This window comes from Neltuma alba, unplaced genomic scaffold, assembly GCF_004799145.2.
Source record: "Neltuma alba isolate B1F8T4 unplaced genomic scaffold, ASM479914v2 tig00004919_pilon, whole genome shotgun sequence".
Lineage (NCBI taxonomy): Eukaryota > Viridiplantae > Streptophyta > Magnoliopsida > Fabales > Fabaceae > Neltuma > Neltuma alba.
The window spans coordinates 4,828-23,188 of NW_021633909.1; the positions used below are offsets into that span (position 1 = coordinate 4,828).

The 18,361-nt window shown below is 34.3% G+C and overlaps 1 protein-coding gene and 1 pseudogene across 2 annotated transcripts; both read left to right on the forward strand.

Annotated features, from left to right (window-relative positions):
- The first annotated feature begins 6,943 nt into the window (after positions 1-6,943).
- LOC114746149 (S-alkyl-thiohydroximate lyase SUR1-like) lies at positions 6,944-10,167 on the forward strand (annotated as a pseudogene).
- A 3,950-nt stretch (positions 10,168-14,117) lies between these two features.
- Positions 14,118-17,428, forward strand: LOC114746150 (S-alkyl-thiohydroximate lyase SUR1-like). Of its 2 annotated transcripts, none has more exons than XM_028934341.1 (7): positions 14,118-14,561; positions 15,550-15,889; positions 16,015-16,233; positions 16,355-16,414; positions 16,660-16,815; positions 16,914-16,991; positions 17,129-17,207. In XM_028934341.1, the coding sequence occupies exons 1-6, from the start codon at positions 14,287-14,289 to the stop codon at positions 16,953-16,955; spliced, it is 1,092 nt and encodes a 363-aa protein (XP_028790174.1). In that variant the 5' UTR covers positions 14,118-14,286; the 3' UTR covers positions 16,956-16,991; positions 17,129-17,207. The 2 variants fall into 2 exon arrangements, with proteins under 2 accessions (XP_028790174.1, XP_028790173.1); XM_028934340.1 differs by having other exon boundaries at positions 14,122-14,561; positions 16,898-16,991; positions 17,129-17,428.
- Positions 17,429-18,361: the final 933 nt, after the last annotated feature.

Sequence of the window (18,361 nt, forward strand, 5' to 3'; positions counted from 1 at the left end):
AAGAAAAAGGAGGGACGAAGTTGGAGTCAACGATCGGTTTGAGAGTTTGACTGTGGGGGGAGCAGCCGCCCAAGGGCGTGACAGGGGGGAGAGAGATGGGTTAGGGTAATGACGTGGCACGCGGGATTTTCGAGACAAGCGGCGAAGCGCTTGATGTGGTGCCGGCTTCTAACCTAACGGGCCGTTATTTCGGCTTGCCACCTTCTGCTTTCTGCCCCACTTTCCGTCCAGTGCGTGTACTACACTACTCTTCCAATTTTTCACATGTACCCCCGCTCCCCTTGTTTTCTACTTCACCAATCCTTAAGTACCCCCCCTTTTTTTCTTCAAATAATGCATTTTCCAAATAATCACGTCTTCTGCATTTTGAATCCATTCTAGCCCGCTAAATCAACTAACAGGATAATTCACAAAAGAATTCAGAATAAAAATAGTGAATATTTATGGCTGATTGATTCTCTAGTGTTCATCATAAAAAAATTAATTTTGGGGCCAGGCAAGATGCTTTTTGAAAAAGAAGACAAAAGAAATGGAAGGGGGGGGGGGAAGGAGCGTGTTAGGCACGAAAAATGCATAGAGTGGGTGGAGTCAGTGACTGGATTTAGTTGGATAACAAAGGACCAATTCTAACAATTGTCAGGACCCTTCGTTGCAACTCTCTTCACTCTCATATTTCATAATTTCATTCTAGCCTTTTGAATCGGTCTTTTGAACCGACAGTTCGCGAACGCGGAGTGAACCTGAGCACTTAAACCGAAACACGTGTCCATGTCTGGCTCATGACCCGTCTTCCAAGAAGCCGGTCACGCCGTGATCATCATTTGTTTCGGTGCCCTCCACCCAATTTACGTCTTTGTCCCTCCTCTTGCTTCTTTAACTAATCACCGTGCGCCTCCGGATCACTCCACTTCTGACTAGCACGCTGCCTCACGTCGGTTGTAAGCACGCGCGACAGCGATGGAGCTGGCGCAGGGTCGTGGGAGGGTGGGATTGGAAGGTGGGGAATACGGAGGTGGGAGGAGCGTGAGAGCGATGGGGAGCGGCAGGCGGTGCGACGTCGTAATCGAGCAGAAATTATGCGCCAGAATATAAGAGAGGGAGGTGATGAAGTTGTCATTTGTGTCTAAAGTGGCAACATGGATTACGGAATTCAAACAGGGCGGAAGTTTCCCCATTTTCGTCTTTTCAACTTTTTCAGTATTTTATGACATTTTCCCCCCTCACAAAATCCCCTACCTTAGCATCCAGACAATGACTTGGCCCTCTTCGTAACCGTGGGTTTTGAGTTCCTCTGTTTAGGAAAAATCATTCCAGGATAAAAAAGTACGAGTATTTTTTTTTTTTATTGAAACCTTACGCTAATTCTTTCTTATGTTTTACTAGTTCCTGTCCTTAATATAAGATCCTGTTTGACTTTTAGTTTGCTCCTAAACATAAGAACCCAATCCACTTTGTCTCTTATATTTATACATTTTTTTCCAAAGTGCCCTTCTAACAATGATAGTTCTAGTCAATACACTTGATTAGTAAGGATATTTTAGGAAAGACAACACCTATTTAGGACAAATAACTAATCAACTTACTTCTTAATCTTCTCAAATTAATCAACTGGCTCTTATAATTAGGACCGGAGGTAGTATTTTGGTTTAGAAAGGTGGTTACATTTATTTTTTGATATGCTCTTTTATTGTCCTTATTATAAGACAACTTCTAAAAAATAACTTGCTTTTGTTATAATTTATCAAGTGGGGAATTAAATTAAACTTTTCAAAATTATTCCTATTACAATTTCATTGATTGCAATTTCAATAATTTTCTGAATATGATTCATAATATTAAATATATTTAAATGTGAACTTTTTTAATTTTGGGATAAAATTAATGACTTGACCGCTTTTTTATTTTAATAAGTTAATCATACAACCCGTCTTCACTCAATGTAGTTACTTCTAGATAAACCTCCTAATTGTCTCTACATCTCTACTTTCTTTATCACTGAGCAGTAATTTGGGATTTTATAATAAGAATTAAAGCAAGTATAGGAAGAACACACATAAAGGGATGGAAGAAAGAAACTGGCTGATGCATTTTTAAAACGTCGCTCACTTTCATCACAAAAAAATAGGACCTTATTTTTCAATTAAAACGGGAAAAAATGCTTCTATATCCGTAGAACAAATGAATGAAGTTTCCTTTAAAATAAACTATAACATGATGTTTTGTATGCGAAAACGTGTGTTTTAAAGAGAAGATCTGAAAATGAGAAGAGCACCAAAGAGTAAAATAGAATAGGCGCGTTTTTCACTCTCGTTGTCAGGCAGGATAGTATGTTTTGTCCAAATATGCATAGGAGCTACTGTGTGGAGGTGTGGTGAAATCCACATAATAATTTTGGCCCAAAAAAATCCATAGGCGCGTTTTAATAATAATAATAACGAAGGAGAAGTGAGTAAAGTTCAATGGATGTAGGAGCGTAATGGAGGTGAATGAATGAGTGGACTTGATCGGCGGCCAAAAGGGGAGGTAGTTGAAATCCATATGCGCCTCTCACCTTCCGTTCTTCCAAACCTTGTGCTCTTGTTGAAATTTTTCACCAATTCACACACACTTAAAATACTTTATTCTTTTTCTTTTTTTTTTTTGAGCTGAATACTTAAAATACTTCTTTAAAACAAGAAAAAAGGCAAAACACTTGCCAAGATGTGGGACACGTCACAAAGATTTTTTTTAATGGAAAAAAAAAAAGAAAACCCTTAAAATGTTAAATATTAAAGGGTTAAAGTGCATCTAGCCATATTTTCTCAAGTACATCTATCACTTTAAAGTATTTTGTTGTACATTAAGCACCCCAAAATATTTTGTAGATGTGTTCAGCACTTCGAAATATTTTTTTTGGCCTTGTGCTAGATGCAAAAAAAAAAATTTTTGAGTATTAAACGCATTTAAGAAAAATACTTTAAAGTACTAGATGCATAAAAAAATATTTCATAATATTGAACACATCTAAAAAAAAACTTCAAGGTATTGGATGCAGCACAAAATATTTAGAATAATGGATGCATCTGAAATAATATTTGGGAATGCTGGATGCACTAATATTAAATCAGGAAGATTGAATTTCAAAATATTAACTCAATGCAGTTGAGCCAGCTTCGTATCTTGAAATGTTGTGAAATGATGCCCGTGCTCCTTACTTCTTCGTTCTTTTCCTTCTTAAAACACCCCTCCTGCTGGGACTCTGGTGGACCACTCACCGCTTGAAATTGCAGGGCAATCCACTTCTTAAATCACATAAAATGGATGAGAATTTAGGGAGTCCTACATCCTGGGCTTTAATTGATTTTCTCAACCCGTAATCCTCGGGTTCAACTGGAAGCGACATTATAATTGGGCCAAAAAAATATCCTTCCACATTTGGGCTCAAAGAACAAAGAAGGCCTACTGGAGTTTGAAGAGAATCCACTTCACTGGGTCAGGGCCAGGCAAATATGTCGAGTTTCTTCTAACGGACCTCCTTCAAGCACCCATGGGTAAGGACGGAGCCGAGAAAAAATTTTAGGGGGGTTGTAGGGGAAAGTTATAGTCATTTTTAATTATTAAATTTTTGTATTTAAATATTAATTTTAACTGTTATAAGATCAACTATGTTGTATGGTAGTAAATGTTCAACTCTGAAGAGAAAATAAGTGTTTAAAGTTGAGGTAGCAAAAATGAAGATGCGGAGATAAATATGTGATAATACCAGAAAAGATAAGATTCAAAGCAAAAATATCAGAGCAAGAGTAGGTGTGATGCTTATTAAAAAGAAAATAGTTGAGCATCGTTTGAGGTGATTTAAGCATGTACAAAGAAGGCTATCAAATACGTTGGTGGGAATGGTAGATCAGACAGTTTGAAATCATGTAAAAGGGGACAAAGGAAGACCAAGAAAAATACTTAATGAGGTCATTGAATGAGATTTTAAGGTCAAGAATATATTCAAAGACTTGATTGTTGATAGAACACAATGACATTGTGCAATCCATATAGCCAATCTCACATTGTGAGATAATACTTATTGTTATTGTATTAGATTAGTGGAAGAATAAAATTTACAAAATAAAAAATAAAAATGATGTTACATTAGGTAACAAGTAACAATAGCCATACATATGCTATACCCAATTCTTAATATAACAGCTAAATACATAATTTGGAGATATTAAAAAAATTAGCTAAGTTGATTATTTGTAACAAAACTTTTCTAAACTATCTTTTGTAGTCATTAAGACCCAGCCCTTAGTAAGAATCCCCTACCATCAATATTAAGGATATTTTGAGAAAGATTATAAATTTGGAAGATAAAGTGGATTAAGATTTTATATTTAGAACAAAATGCAACACTCCAACTAGCTCTTATATTAAGAATTAGAGATATTTATAGTAAGTATATACGCCTCCAATCCTTAATATATAAGCTAATTAGAGAGTTGATATTGGTCTTATATATAAAACCTATTTCATGTGTTTATCAATTTTTTCTTAAATTAACCCTATTGATATTCCCCCAATAATAATCAAGTAGGAGAGGGAGGGAATTAAAAAACATACTTAGAGTGTTTTAGAAAAAAATATGTCATATTAATTAATTTAACTAACATTCTTAATCTATTTAAATTAATAAATTAGGTCTTATATTAAGTAGTATGAGTATAATCTTTATTGTATCTTTTATATCTGTTTTACTATGATTTCAAACCCACCAGTTATAAGTGCTGAACTCTAAGTACGTACGGTCTAGTAGACATTTATGGTAATTTCCTTGTATGTTTTCCACTGCTTGTATTGCAGACAAATGAACTGGATCTTGCTGGCCGAAGGAAGGCTGGCGAGACACGAGTGCTCTTGTTTTGTTTATTTATTTGTTATGGAGAGAATGATGAAGAGGCAGGAGTTGAAAACGTGGAGGAAAATGCAAGATCAGATGCGACAAGGACGGGGAGGACCAGGCTTAAGGATGAAAACAGGCCAGGCTAAACCATGCTTCACCCTTAATAGGCCCTGTGGTGAGGTCTGTTGATCTAAGCCTGGCCTGCGGCCTGTGAAAAGCTTTTTGTTCGGCTTGAACCTAGCCTGTAATCAAGCCTGGCCTGGCCTGGCTTGTGACTTATTAAGAGGCTTATTTTTTTTTAACGAATTTCAAACACATATAAATCAATTCAAAATTACAATAATTCAACCCAATTTATCTAAAATACAAACAACAAATATGAAATTATCAAATTAACACAATTTGTAAAACGTGCCCCTTAGGCCAAAAAAATCAAATATGAAAAATTATTAGAAAAAATAATTTCACTCTGGTATAAAAATATCATTTCATCCCATCTCTAGTATAAAAATTAGTTGATGACTAGATCTAGTTTAAAATATGAAACATCCTTAGTTCCTTTTATATTTTAAATTTATCATTTGTTCAAACTAATTTACTAACAAAATGATATTTGATCCTATTGTTGCACATGGTTGTTTTTAAAAAAATATCTTACATTTATTATAATTTATTTATTTATTTAAATTAATTAGGCAACTATTATAATAAGAATTAGATTGAGCACATATATATACAGTCTAAAACATAATAGGTTAATTCTCTATATATATATATTTTATATAAGATTAATATGAAAAGCACGGATCAAATAAATGAATGATGCTTTTATTTTTTTTTAATGCACTTATGTTTTCTTTCTCTGTTTAAATATGTGTCATTATACATACATCAATTATTTTTATTATAGATAATGGAAATGAAATGAAGCATGTAATAAGTTCTGAATAACACGTTTATGTGGGTAGAGTTTTCTTAATTAACCAATCAGAATAGCAGATTTTCTTCTATCTATTTATAATTTTAACCTAAAAAAAAAGATAACAGACTCAGACTGCTTGACAGGCCTAATAGGCCTATAATCAGGCTTGAGCCTGGCCTGATAAAGTAAACGGACCTTTTTACAGGTTTAAGTCTGTTCTGATATCTAAATAAGTTAGGTCAAGCCAGATCATAAACCCCTAACAGGCTGCTTGGCCTATTTCTAGCTCTTACCAAACTGAGCAGGTCTTAGTTCATTGTTTGGCCTTGTTAATGAGCACATGCCTCCACAGAAACTGAAGATTGCTTCTTTCGGCTTTGCCTCCTCACAGGAAGACGAACCATTTATGGCGCGCACTGCTCACCCCAATTATGAGCATGATAGTATTCATATTTGTAGGGAGATGTTTAAGGTGTATTTAAAATTTTTAAATAAAAAAATAAAAAATCTAATCTGAAACATTTAAGTTAGATTAAGACGGTGCCCAACAAAGATAATATTTATGGTTCTAAATATGCGAATTAAATTAAAAATTCATTTTGTTCCTCAATACAAGACATTAATTAATTTACCTCCCAAATTTATAATTTTTTTTGTGAAAGTATTCTTATTAATTGCATATATTAAAAAGCTTATAATCAAAGATAATTTTAATACACATGATTAAATATGATAGTTTAAAAAAATTAAGATACATTTATTAGAAAAAATTAACTTAAATAATTTATTTAATGTCGAAGACCATTGGTCTAGTGGCATGACGTGTTCTTGGGGGCATCAGGTCCAGAGTTTGATCCTCCAGAGTTCGATCCCCAGCTACTAATCGGGGTCTGTACCTGCAATTTAAATCCAAAGAAAAAAGTTAATTTTCTTCGTATTTACAAACTAGTTATGTAATTTTTGTATTAATAATGGGAGGTTAGCCTTTCGATTCTGAAATAAAATGAAGTCGATTCCTAATGGGAGGTTAGTAAGCTTTTAGTGCTCATTAAGTCCGAAGCTGATTCCTAATTAATCCAATCACCCTCTGTCCCATGCACAGGAAGAGAAAGAGTTTAGAAGGAGAGCTGAAGCCGCTATATCTGCAAAAGATGGCGCCGGTGGATGTGTCAGGCAAGTGGCATTTGCAGGCTAAGCAAGAGCTGGTCCTAGTGACGTCCCAATCCGTACGAAACACTGTCATCACTTTGGACGGTTTAGGCAAAGAAGATGAGAGGCCGACCATCCCTCTCGGCCACGGCGACCCCACCGCCTCCCCCTCTTTCCGACCCCCCGCTGATGCAGAAGACGCCGTCGTCGATGCCCTTAGGTCGGCCAAATACAAGAGCTATTGCAAAAGCCTCCAAGGTGTTCTTCCCACAAGAAGGTGCGTGAACGTATATAGGAGCCTCTCTCTCCCCCATGCACCCCCTTTGCACTGTTTCCTTGTTCGAATTTCGATTCTCTCTTTGGTAAAACGACGCGTAACAGCGTTGAACGCTTCAAAAAACGACGATCTCGCTTGCTTTTCAAGTTGAGATATAGAAACCACCCAAACAGGTAGTAGTGAACTAGTGATTATTTACCGAAGTTTGACTTCGCTTACTAAATAATTGAACAGCCCCCTATAGCCCAAAACAGAAACAAAAAGAAACAATAACAAGCCACTATGTGTAAACAGTAAACACACGTACACAGATGATTTTTTATTATATTTTAATAGCCGCTTCCTTAAACTTTTATATCCGAATCTTGGTGTGCGGATAAATATGCAAAAAAATTACCAAAAAAACTTTAAAGTGTTAAAAACAGTTTATTCATAAGCTGATATTAAATTATGGGCTGGTACATTTTGTACTTGGCACAAGAGTTTTATTTAGCTAGATAGTCCAAGAAATTAAGTAAATTAATTAATTATAATAAATGTGACATGATATTTTTAAAATTACCATCTATAATATTAGATTATAAATCAATAACCATATATAACATTATATTATAAATCAATTTATAAGTTAAATAAATTGGTTTTGAAAAAATAATAAATAAAATGGATCAAGATTTTATATTCAAAATCTAAGTCCTAATTAAATTTTTATATTAGGGACAGGCAGGAGTATGTACCTATGAAGACTTCATTCAAATGGGAAATACTACACATAAACATACACTCATTCATGTTTGTTTTAGGTACTATGTGAGCATTTTTTTAGTAAAAATTCGATCCTTTAATTCATTGGAATTAATTTCTTTCGCTACATGTAATCTTAGTTAGTTATATATATTAATATTCCTAAAGCCCAACAGTACAGTTGCAGACAATAACTTATGGTTCAGTTTATTTAATTTCTCGTGAAACTCCATTAAATTAACAAGAACAACACGGGGCGGCCGGTAGCAGAATACCTGTCGCGAGATCTTCCATACAAGCTATCAGCAGACAATGTGTGTCTTACAGCAGGATACAAGCAAGCCATTGAATACATTATAGCGGTCCTACCTCGCCCTAATTCTAACATTTTGCTTCCAAGACCTGGCTTCCCTGACTACGATGTTCACGCTGCGCTTTTCCATATCGAGATTCGCATATTCGATCTCATACCAAAAAAGGGTTGGCAGGTTGATCTTGAGGCTGTCGAAGCTCTAGCAGGTGACAATACTGTGGCGATGGTAATCATAAACCCTGGAAGATGAAGGTACTTGGATATTCATGGGAAAGAAAAGGTCTAGCTAACTGTTGATATCTATAACATTATGACAATCAATGTTAATTTGACCAGCGATATGTTCATTCATTCGTTGGGTGGCAGAGACTGCTAGAAAACTTGGGACTATGGTAATTGCTGATAAAGTTTATGCTCATCTTAACTTTGGGGAAAATCCTTTTGTTTTGTCCCAATGGGAGCTTTTGCATCGATTGCTCCTGTCGTTGAACTTGGATCTATATCCAACAGACGGCTTGTTCCTGGTTGGAAAATCGGTTGGCTTGTAACTAATGATCCTAATTCTATTCTTATGCGGCTAAGAAAATCATAACTTTGCGGATGATCATTTCTGGTTTGCACTTCTTTAGGTGGTCGAAAGTTTAAGATCATATGAAATCAATACTGCTGAACCTGCCAATTTCATTCAGGTTTGTGACTTCCATGTGTTGAAGTGATAGTAGCTAGTTTCTTATATATATTGGCTAGCTTTTGCTCGTCATAATGTCCTTGTGAGTATAGGATCCCTTTTACTGTAAGAATAAAATTACCAAGCCTGCCATCTTTCCTTAACAGGAAGCACTTCCAAGTCAAAGGTGGAATTCTTTTCTAGACATTTCCTGACATATGCTATGAGAGAGTCAAAGAGATACCTTGCTTGATCTGCCCATACAAGCCACAGGGAGCAATGTTTATGATTGAACGTGCCTGCATCATTATGTTTGTTATATTATATTATTGTATTCCCTTCCAAAGTCTCCAGCTGAAAAATGATATTTACAAATTACATGCTCAGGTAAAACTAAACGTAGCACTTCTAGAAGGAACTCGTGATGATACTGAGTTCTGTGCGAAGCTGGCCAAAGAGGAATCTGTTATCATTTTACCAGGTACTACCTCCGGTCCTAATTATAAGACCCAGTTGACTTATTTGAGGAGATTAAGAAAGTAAGTTAAGTTAGTTATTTGTAATAAATAAGTGTTGTCATTCCTAAAATATCCTTGCTAATTAAATGTATTGGCTAAAACTATCATTATTAGAAGGACTATCTTGGAAAAAAATACATAAATATGAGAGAAAAAATGGATTGGGGTCTTATAATTAGGACCAAATAAAAAGTCAAACGGGGTCTTATATTAAGGACCGGAGGTAGTATGAATTTATCATGAATCCCACTATTTTTAAGAGAGTTACCTTTAAAGAAAGGCTTTATAAGGCGTTGGGTTCTCTAACTCCGACAGACAGCTTTTGGTGTGTGCTTCTTCGAAGAACTTGTTATTCTCACCGAATTTTACAACATTCTTTTCTGTAATCTCACAACATTATTCAATTGGCTCAAAACTCCACCTGGATCGCTGGAAGTTAAGTGTGTGTGTGTGAGAGAGAGAGAGAGAGAGAAATATATAACAAGCTCGTGTCTATTGCAGGCACGGCTGTGGGACTAAAGAACTGGTTACGCATAACTTTCGCAATTGAATGTCCAGCACTTGAAGAGGGACTCGAGAGAATTAGAGTCTTCTGCCAAAGGCATTTGGATCTTATTTCATTGCAGTACTATGTGATCATCAACAATGCATTGGATCTCATCTCATTCTGTCATATTGCAATAATATTAATACGTGAGATTCCTTAATAGAGAAGGGGGTGTGATCACTAATCAGCGCCATACGTTGGATCACAGATCACGCATTAGCTTAAGAGGTTTTGTTTGAGTTGTTTTGTTTCTTTGTTTGCTGTCACTGGTTGTGCTTAGGAGTTAGGATGCTTCATAAGGTTTCTTATTGATGAAGTGCTCTCAGCCATGAATCATCAAGCAATCGCAGTCTTACCGTTAAATTGATTTCGCTGGAGAAAATGGCACCCAATGCAGACTCTTCGTCTTCTTCTTTCTCTGCAGAAAATTTCGGCATGCTGCTCTATTTCTCATTACTCTCGCTGGAAGACAAGGATTACACACTTCACGGCCTACTTGTTTGTTTTGACTTAAAATAATTATCTGTATGCTTTACAATTGATACAAAGAGGATCAAATCATCATATGCTCTATAACAGAAGAAAACTGATCGAATGCAATCATTATTTTGAGCTTATTAAAACAAATAGATTCAGAAATCAGAAAGTCATTCAGCTTGGTCTTTAATAATTTAGCCGACATTTAGGTCTCATAAAGCACGCTCTTGCGTTGGAGGGAAAAAAGGTACGTTCTTGCACTATCTCTTATTTATTTATATATATATATATATATATATATATACATACTCCTCCGGTCCTTAATATATGACCCAATTCTTGAGTTGGTTTTGGTCCTAAATATAAGACTCATTTCTCATATTTATCAATTTTCTCTAAATTATCCCTATGGATACCCCTTCAACTATAATCAAGTAGAAGAGGGGGAGGAGGTATTAAGAAAGATGATTATAGTGTTTTAGGAAAAATGTGTCACTTTTCTTATAATTAACTAACTTACCTAATTTCCTTAATATAATCAAATTAGTTAAATGAGTCTTATATTAAGGACCGGAGGAGTATATATATATAGAAAAACATTTATGTCATTAGATCAGAAGTTCGTCGGTCATTTAATTGTCTTTTTCTTTTTCTTTTTGGTCCCTTTTGCTATGAATGGCTTCAATATAATGGGCTTGGTAAGTGGACCAACTCGTGGGCATTCATAAGGCTAATCCAATTTAGCTCTCCAAATATAGAATTGGGTAAAATAAGCCCTTTTGTTTAAGCTCTGTCCCGTAAAATATGAGAAAAAAAATATGGAGGAGAAAAAATGGACGAGGTAAAAGGTGAGAAGTTATTTTCTACTCTTATATTTGGATGGGCAGGGAAAAATATCAGGGAGAGAAAAGTAACATATTTCATAATGACAACAATACCTTCATTAAACCATAAAAATCTATTCATAACTAAAGAACCAATTTAATTTTTTAATAAAATCTGTGACATATATTTAAAATTAAATACCTTTCTCTTTGTGTTATACAAAATTTAAGAAGTGAAAAATTTGCAGGGGTGTTGAAATTTTTAATAAAACCTGAGTCTTATTCATTTTCAAAATAAGCGTCGGTTTTTGTATAAAAAAAGTGTCAGTTTAATAATATAATTTTTTTAAAGAACCTATAGGAGGTACTAATTTATTTTTAACAAAATTCAAGAAATTTCTATTTCATTTATAATTTATAGTTTTAATATAAGTACTATTATTATTATAATTGCAATTTATATGGGAATTTTATTAACATAAGAAAAAACGATAAGAAAAAAATTATACTATCAGGATTTGCAAACGTGAGTTGAATGGATATAAATTAAAATAGTAGCTAATACTCCTCTAATACTTAATGTAGGATCTAATTAATTAATTAGATTTGTCCTTTATAAAATACCTTAAGTATCTTTTTTAATTTCATCTCTCCCCCTCTACTTATATCAACAAGGTTAATTTAAAAAAAATAAATATATAAAATAGATCTTATATTAATTCTTCAATTAGGTCATACATTAAGAACGGATGTATAATAGAAGCACACGTCTGCATTAAGAATAACCATACGTACATAGTTACGGACAACAAGCACGTATAATTCGAGTCTACTACTAAAGAGACAAGTTTTATATTGAAAGACATGTCAAACGAGTAAATAATGTCAGAAAAGTTTGAACAATGCCAATAAGTCACTATCTCATTGACCTTGATCATGATTCTGTCAAAAGACGATATGATTAGCAATAATTTTCAGTATATGGTGAAATCATTACTCCAGTAGTTTGAAGCTTGTATTTGACAGTTTCAAAATTAAAGCCATGACAGCAACATATGAATGGCCTGAGAAAGCAGCGAGAAATGATACTAACATGAGAGACAGTTTATAATCCAGATTGAACCATAACCAAATGTTATATTAAGAACAAGAGCTAGCGTAACAGAGCTCTCGTTCCGAAACACAGGAATACGAATGTCTAGTAGGCGAGTAACTTGAGCGCACAGGCAAAAATGACATCAATTATTTTTTTTTGGGCCTAAAAAATGGCATCAATTATTAACTGAACTAGTGTTTGAAGCCCCGCCAAACGGGCCAGAAGAACCCTCCCCAGTCCTTACCTGCCTACTTGTCTGGCCATCCCTTCCGTACCTACCTATCTCTCTGGCTGTCCACTTGTTTGGACTTATTTGAAGCTACGTTCAAAATAGACTTTTAAGTAAGTTTATGTAAGTCGAGACAAAACTCTCCTAATATAATTATCTCATATTCTCATATTTCGTAAATCACATTTAAAAAGCTACTTATAAGTCAATCCAAACAAGCCTTTCATCTTTGGGTTCCCCAAAGATAAGTAATTATTGCTCAGTTAAGATAATTTTACGATGCCCGAGATAAGTATGTAAGTACTCCTCTAGTTCTATTTATAAGACATTTTCAATATGTTTTATATAGATCAAGAAAAAACTTAAATTGCATTAACTCTTCATTAAAATACAGTAGTTTTTTAACTTTATCTCTATTTAATATATACACTTTTCAAAAAAATAACTATTTTTACTTCATAATATAGTATATTCAAGGTAAAAATTTAATAAAGTGATTTATAAATAGGACAAAAAAAAACATTTTATCTCTGCCCTATAAATAAGAGCAGAGGAGTATATGATGATAAGATTTTTGTGCATGAGTGAGCCATGACAAATAGCTGAAAAATAATCTATCAGTCCCCCACCAATCATTATGGCTATGTTTCAATTAGTACCGTGAGAGTAGATTTTAAATAGAATTTATTTATAATTATGATTTTAAGAATTATTTAATTAGAATCAATTTATATGATTGATTTTGTGTGTGACTAAAAAATAAAATTGAAAAGATAAAATTATGGTTTTCTTACAAAATATCCAAACATTCTTTACACATGTTAAAATTAATCTTAAATCTTAAATTATGATTATCTCGTACGCTACCAAACCCTCTTATGCATGCTATATTCCAAGCTAAGCCGCCACTGTAAATGCCAAAATTGAACAGATCTTCCGACAAAAAAGGGAAAAAAAATTGAACAGGTCTTATATTAAGAATAGGATGCAGTAATTATCTTATAAACTATTATTATTTGCATTTTAATATATATATTTTTAGAATTTTCTTCAAACACTCTATTTTCATTAAATCAATTATGTTTTTATAATTTTTATTTTACTCAATGCCCAAAAATTAGCAGTAAACACGACTGATGATCCCATAATTTGTTTTAATCTTTTTTTTGAGCTGATAATTTATTTTAAACGTGATCTCACAAGTATTCCAATCAATTATGCAAATATGATTGATGACCTCATAATTCATTTAAACATGGTCTCATAATTTATTTTAATCAATATACGGGTATTTTGTGGAGGACCGCATAATAAACGATTTAATCATGATATGAATATTTACGTGAAAATTGCCAGAATCAAAGTATTAAATAGATAATTCCTTACCAAAAAAAAAAAGTATTAAATAGATAATTAATTTCTAAATGAGCTGCCAAACAGTCACGGATCCATATCATTAGATATGCCCGAAGTCCATAAGTCAAATCACTCAAAAAAGGCTGGTAACGAAAAATCACTCAAAAAGGAAAATAAAAAATATCCCTCTCTTTCTCTATATATATCTGCTCGTGCGCACACATGCACAAAGGCTTAGCGGGGGGGACACAGAGAGAGAGAGAGAGCTGAAGCTGCAGAGATCTGCAAAAGAAGATTATGGAGGCTAATGCATCAAGCAAGTGGCGTTTCCAGGCGAACCAGGAGCTGATTGCAGCATCTTCCCGATCCTTACGAAACGTCGTCATCTCTTTGATGGATATTTCACGCAGAGAAGAAAAAAGGCCGCTCATCCCTCTCGCCCACGGCGACCCTTCCGTATTCCCCAGCTTCCGAACCACGGTCGCAGCGGAAGACGCCGTCGTCAACGCCATTAGGTCTGGCGATTACAATAACTATTGCAAAAGCCTCCATGGTCTTCTTCCGGCAAGAAGGTAACAAACAAAAGCAATTTCCCCCGACCTTTCTCCCTATCTTCTTATTTTCCATTCTCGAAATCTCTGGTAACCTACGTTCTTAGTGAAAATGACGTGACGTAAGAGCACTGAAAGTTTAAAGAACGGTGATCACTTGTTTTTAAAAGGTTGAGATATAAGAGAATTAGAAAGACGCCAATATATAAGACAGACGAAAACGCAAGCGCCGGAATTATTCCTTGGCACCCCTAGTCCCACGTCGCCCTGAAGTCTTGACTCTCGTAGAGTTTAAATTTCTTTTTGCTACTTCATGCTCACAAGCTAGTTTTTAGATTAGACTATGGAAGTTAGACCACAGTACCGGAGTTTTAGATGAAGAGCGTTGGAATGAATGGTAAGTCTTATATCACTTGGCGATATGGTTTAAATATCTTTTAAGTACAGGTACAGTTGATGGATCCAAAAGCCCATTTTTGTTACCTCCCATTCACAAACTAATTTTTGGGTTTAACTTAAGGGCTATCCTTTTTGTATCTCTTATCCAAAGAACCAACGTCAAATACTAAAAAAAAAGCACACGTGATTATTTTTTAATTATGTTTTTACAGCCTCATCATTAATTTTTTATGACAAAATATGAATAATGAGTCATTAAGCTAAGTGCTATTTATTTGGCGAAAATGTTTAGCTAGAATTTATAGTACTAAAAAACAAATTTTTTAACAATTAGGTTTGTAAAAATTTTTACTAAAAAAATAAATTGTAAATATGAAACCTTTCATTACGAACCAGGAGATTTAATTATTATCAATTTATGATTTGCCATCAAAATTTTTTGTGTTTGCAAATACCTGAATTAATTTCTTTAGTAAAATTTTTTTGAACCTAACTATAATAAAATTTTGAGAGCTAACCGTGTCATTCTCCCACAAAGTCTTGGATACAAAAATAAAAGAAAAAAGTTGTGTTTGAGACTCCCAATAACAAATTAACAAGAACGATACAGGGCACTAGCAGAACACCTATCGCGAGATTTGCCATACAAGCTATCACCAGACGACGTGTTCCTTACCTCTGGATGCAAGCAAGCCATTGAAATAGTTACAGCAGTGCTAGCTCGCCCTAATGCCAACATTTTGCTTCCAAGACCTGGCTACCCTGATTACGAAGCTTACGCTATGTTCAACCATTTGGAGTATCGCCTGTTTGATCTTATACCAGAAAAGGGCTGGGAGGTTGATCTTGAAGCTGTCCAAGCTCTCGCAGATGACAATACCGTGGCTATGGTCATCATTAACCCTGGCAATCCTTGCGGAAATGTTTACACTCGCCAGCATTTGATGAAGGTACTCAGATTCTTGGCCTTTTAATTCTTAAAATGGATTGGATTTAAAAAAAAAAAAAAACTACTTAAGTGCGACGTAACAATTAGTATGCAGTCAATAAAAAAACCTGATCTGTTATTCATTAGGTGGCAGAGACTGCTAGAAAGATTGGGATCATGGTGATTTCTGATGAAGCTTATGCTTATCTCAACTTTGGGGCAAATCCATTTGTTCCAATGGGAGCTTTTGCATCGATTGCTCCTGTCATCACACTTGGATCTATATCTAAGAGATGGCTTGTTCCTGGCTGGAGACTCGGTTGGCTTGTTGCCAATGATCCTAATGGCATCCTAGCAAAAACTGGGGTACTGTCTCTTTCTGTGTGGGCCTTAACTCTATTTATGTGGCTTAGCAAAGCTTCCGGGTGATATTGAGCTATACTGATCTTTTCTTCTGCTTCGAATTGAATTCATTTGCATATTTAAGGTTGTCGAAAGTTTAAAATGTTGCCAAGTCATGACATGCGATGCTGCCACTTTTCTTCAGGTATATATGCAACTTCCTTGTTTTGAGGTGATATCTAGTTTCATATACTTCCTCCCATTCATAAATATAATATCTTGGTTCACGTAGTCTTATGAGAGGTTTTTCAATAATGGGGATAGTTTACAATGGGGATATCAAAGAGGAGTTTTGTTGATAATCTCATTCTCCCTTGTTTGGTTTTGCCTTGTTTCCAGATGTTATGGGAATAACAGTTTCTTCCATGTTTGCTGTGTTAAATAAAACAGGGAGCATTTCCTGAAATGATTGAAAAGACAGAGGAGGAATTCTATTCTAAGATTATTAAGCTCCTAAGAGACACTGCTGACACATGCTATGACAAAATCAAAGAGATACCTTGCTTGTACTGCCCCTACAAACCAGAGGGATCAATGTTTTTGACTGTAAGTGCCTATATCGTTATTCTCTCTTGATCTATTTTATTTCCTTCTAAAGTCACTAGAAAAATGATAATTACATCCCCAGGTAAAACTAAACCCAGCACTTTTGGAAGGAATCGATGATGATATGGAGTTCTGTGTGAAGCTGGCCAAAGAGGAATCTGTCATCGTTTTACCAGGCATGAATTTTGCATCTTAATCTTCTTTTCTATGATATCATAACATCATTCAATTCCGTGAGTTCCAGTATTTTTCTCCTCGAAATCCTGGAAGTAAGTTTCTGCGAGCACATATAACAAAGCTCATGAATTTGCAGGTGTGGTTATGGGATTGAAGAACTGGTTACGCATAACTTTTGCAATTGAACCTTCAGCACTTGAACAAGGCCTTGAGAGGATTAGAGTCTTCTGCCAGAGGAATTCCAAGAAGTGATTTGGATCTCATTCTTTTGCATTATCAATGTATGAAACAACTTAATAAAAACCAGCGATGAACCCGTGCTTTGTACGGGATGTCATAAATAGTGAAGTTGTTATGTTAATTAACAAACTTTCTCATGATATTATATTTTTTCTGTCCTCAATATATGATATTATAGTCAATTTCTACAATAAAATGAATAGAGTTCTCACTGTAATGTTGCTTGACTCAAGAATCAAGATGCATTAATGAACCACAAGCCCACAAATCATGCAAGGCAAGAATGTAGTGTTTCTTTTTAGGGCCTTAATCTTTGACACATTGATCAAAATATTTTACATAAAGCCCATTTACTATTGGGCTAATAATCCATAACAACATTTAAAGACCTTTAACTAACGAGGTGTTTGGATGGAAACCAAATTATGATTTCAAAAGTGTTTTTACGGTTTACGAAGTAAATATGTGGAGGAGTTTGTTTCGTTTTGCGAAAAAGTATTTTTGAGAAGTGCTTTTGAGGGTTACCAAACACCCAGTAAGAATATTAACAAGTTGCAGCTTAGATTTTGACAAGTTGTTCTTTTAAGTATTAAAAAATTGTTGTCGAATTTTGACAAGATCTTTTGAGTGGCCTTTAACATTGATAACTTCTTTCTTGAATATTAGCAAGTTGGAATTCAAATTTTGATAAGTTATCATTTGATATTTTTTTAAATATACATTGTATTTTAGGAATATTGACAAGTTATTCTTTAAATTTTTACAACATCAATATGAGAGATTGGTAACATGTTCGATCCATAAAAAAGCTTGGAAGCTAAATTTATAATATATACTACCTAGTGGAGTTAGATAACTAATTTAAGAATATTAAAAAAATTAGTTGAGTTAGTTATACTTATTTATAATAAATGAGTTTTCACTTTCTTATAATACCTTTGTTAATTATGTATATTGAAATTATAACTTCTTAGTATGGATAATTAATAGAGATATTTTAAGAATAAAATAATAAATTGGAGAGACAAAGTAAAATGAGATTTTATATTAAAATCAAAGTGAATTCATTATTTAACTCTTATACTAAAAATTGGAAATAATATTACTTTTTTTTTTGGCGAACGGAGGT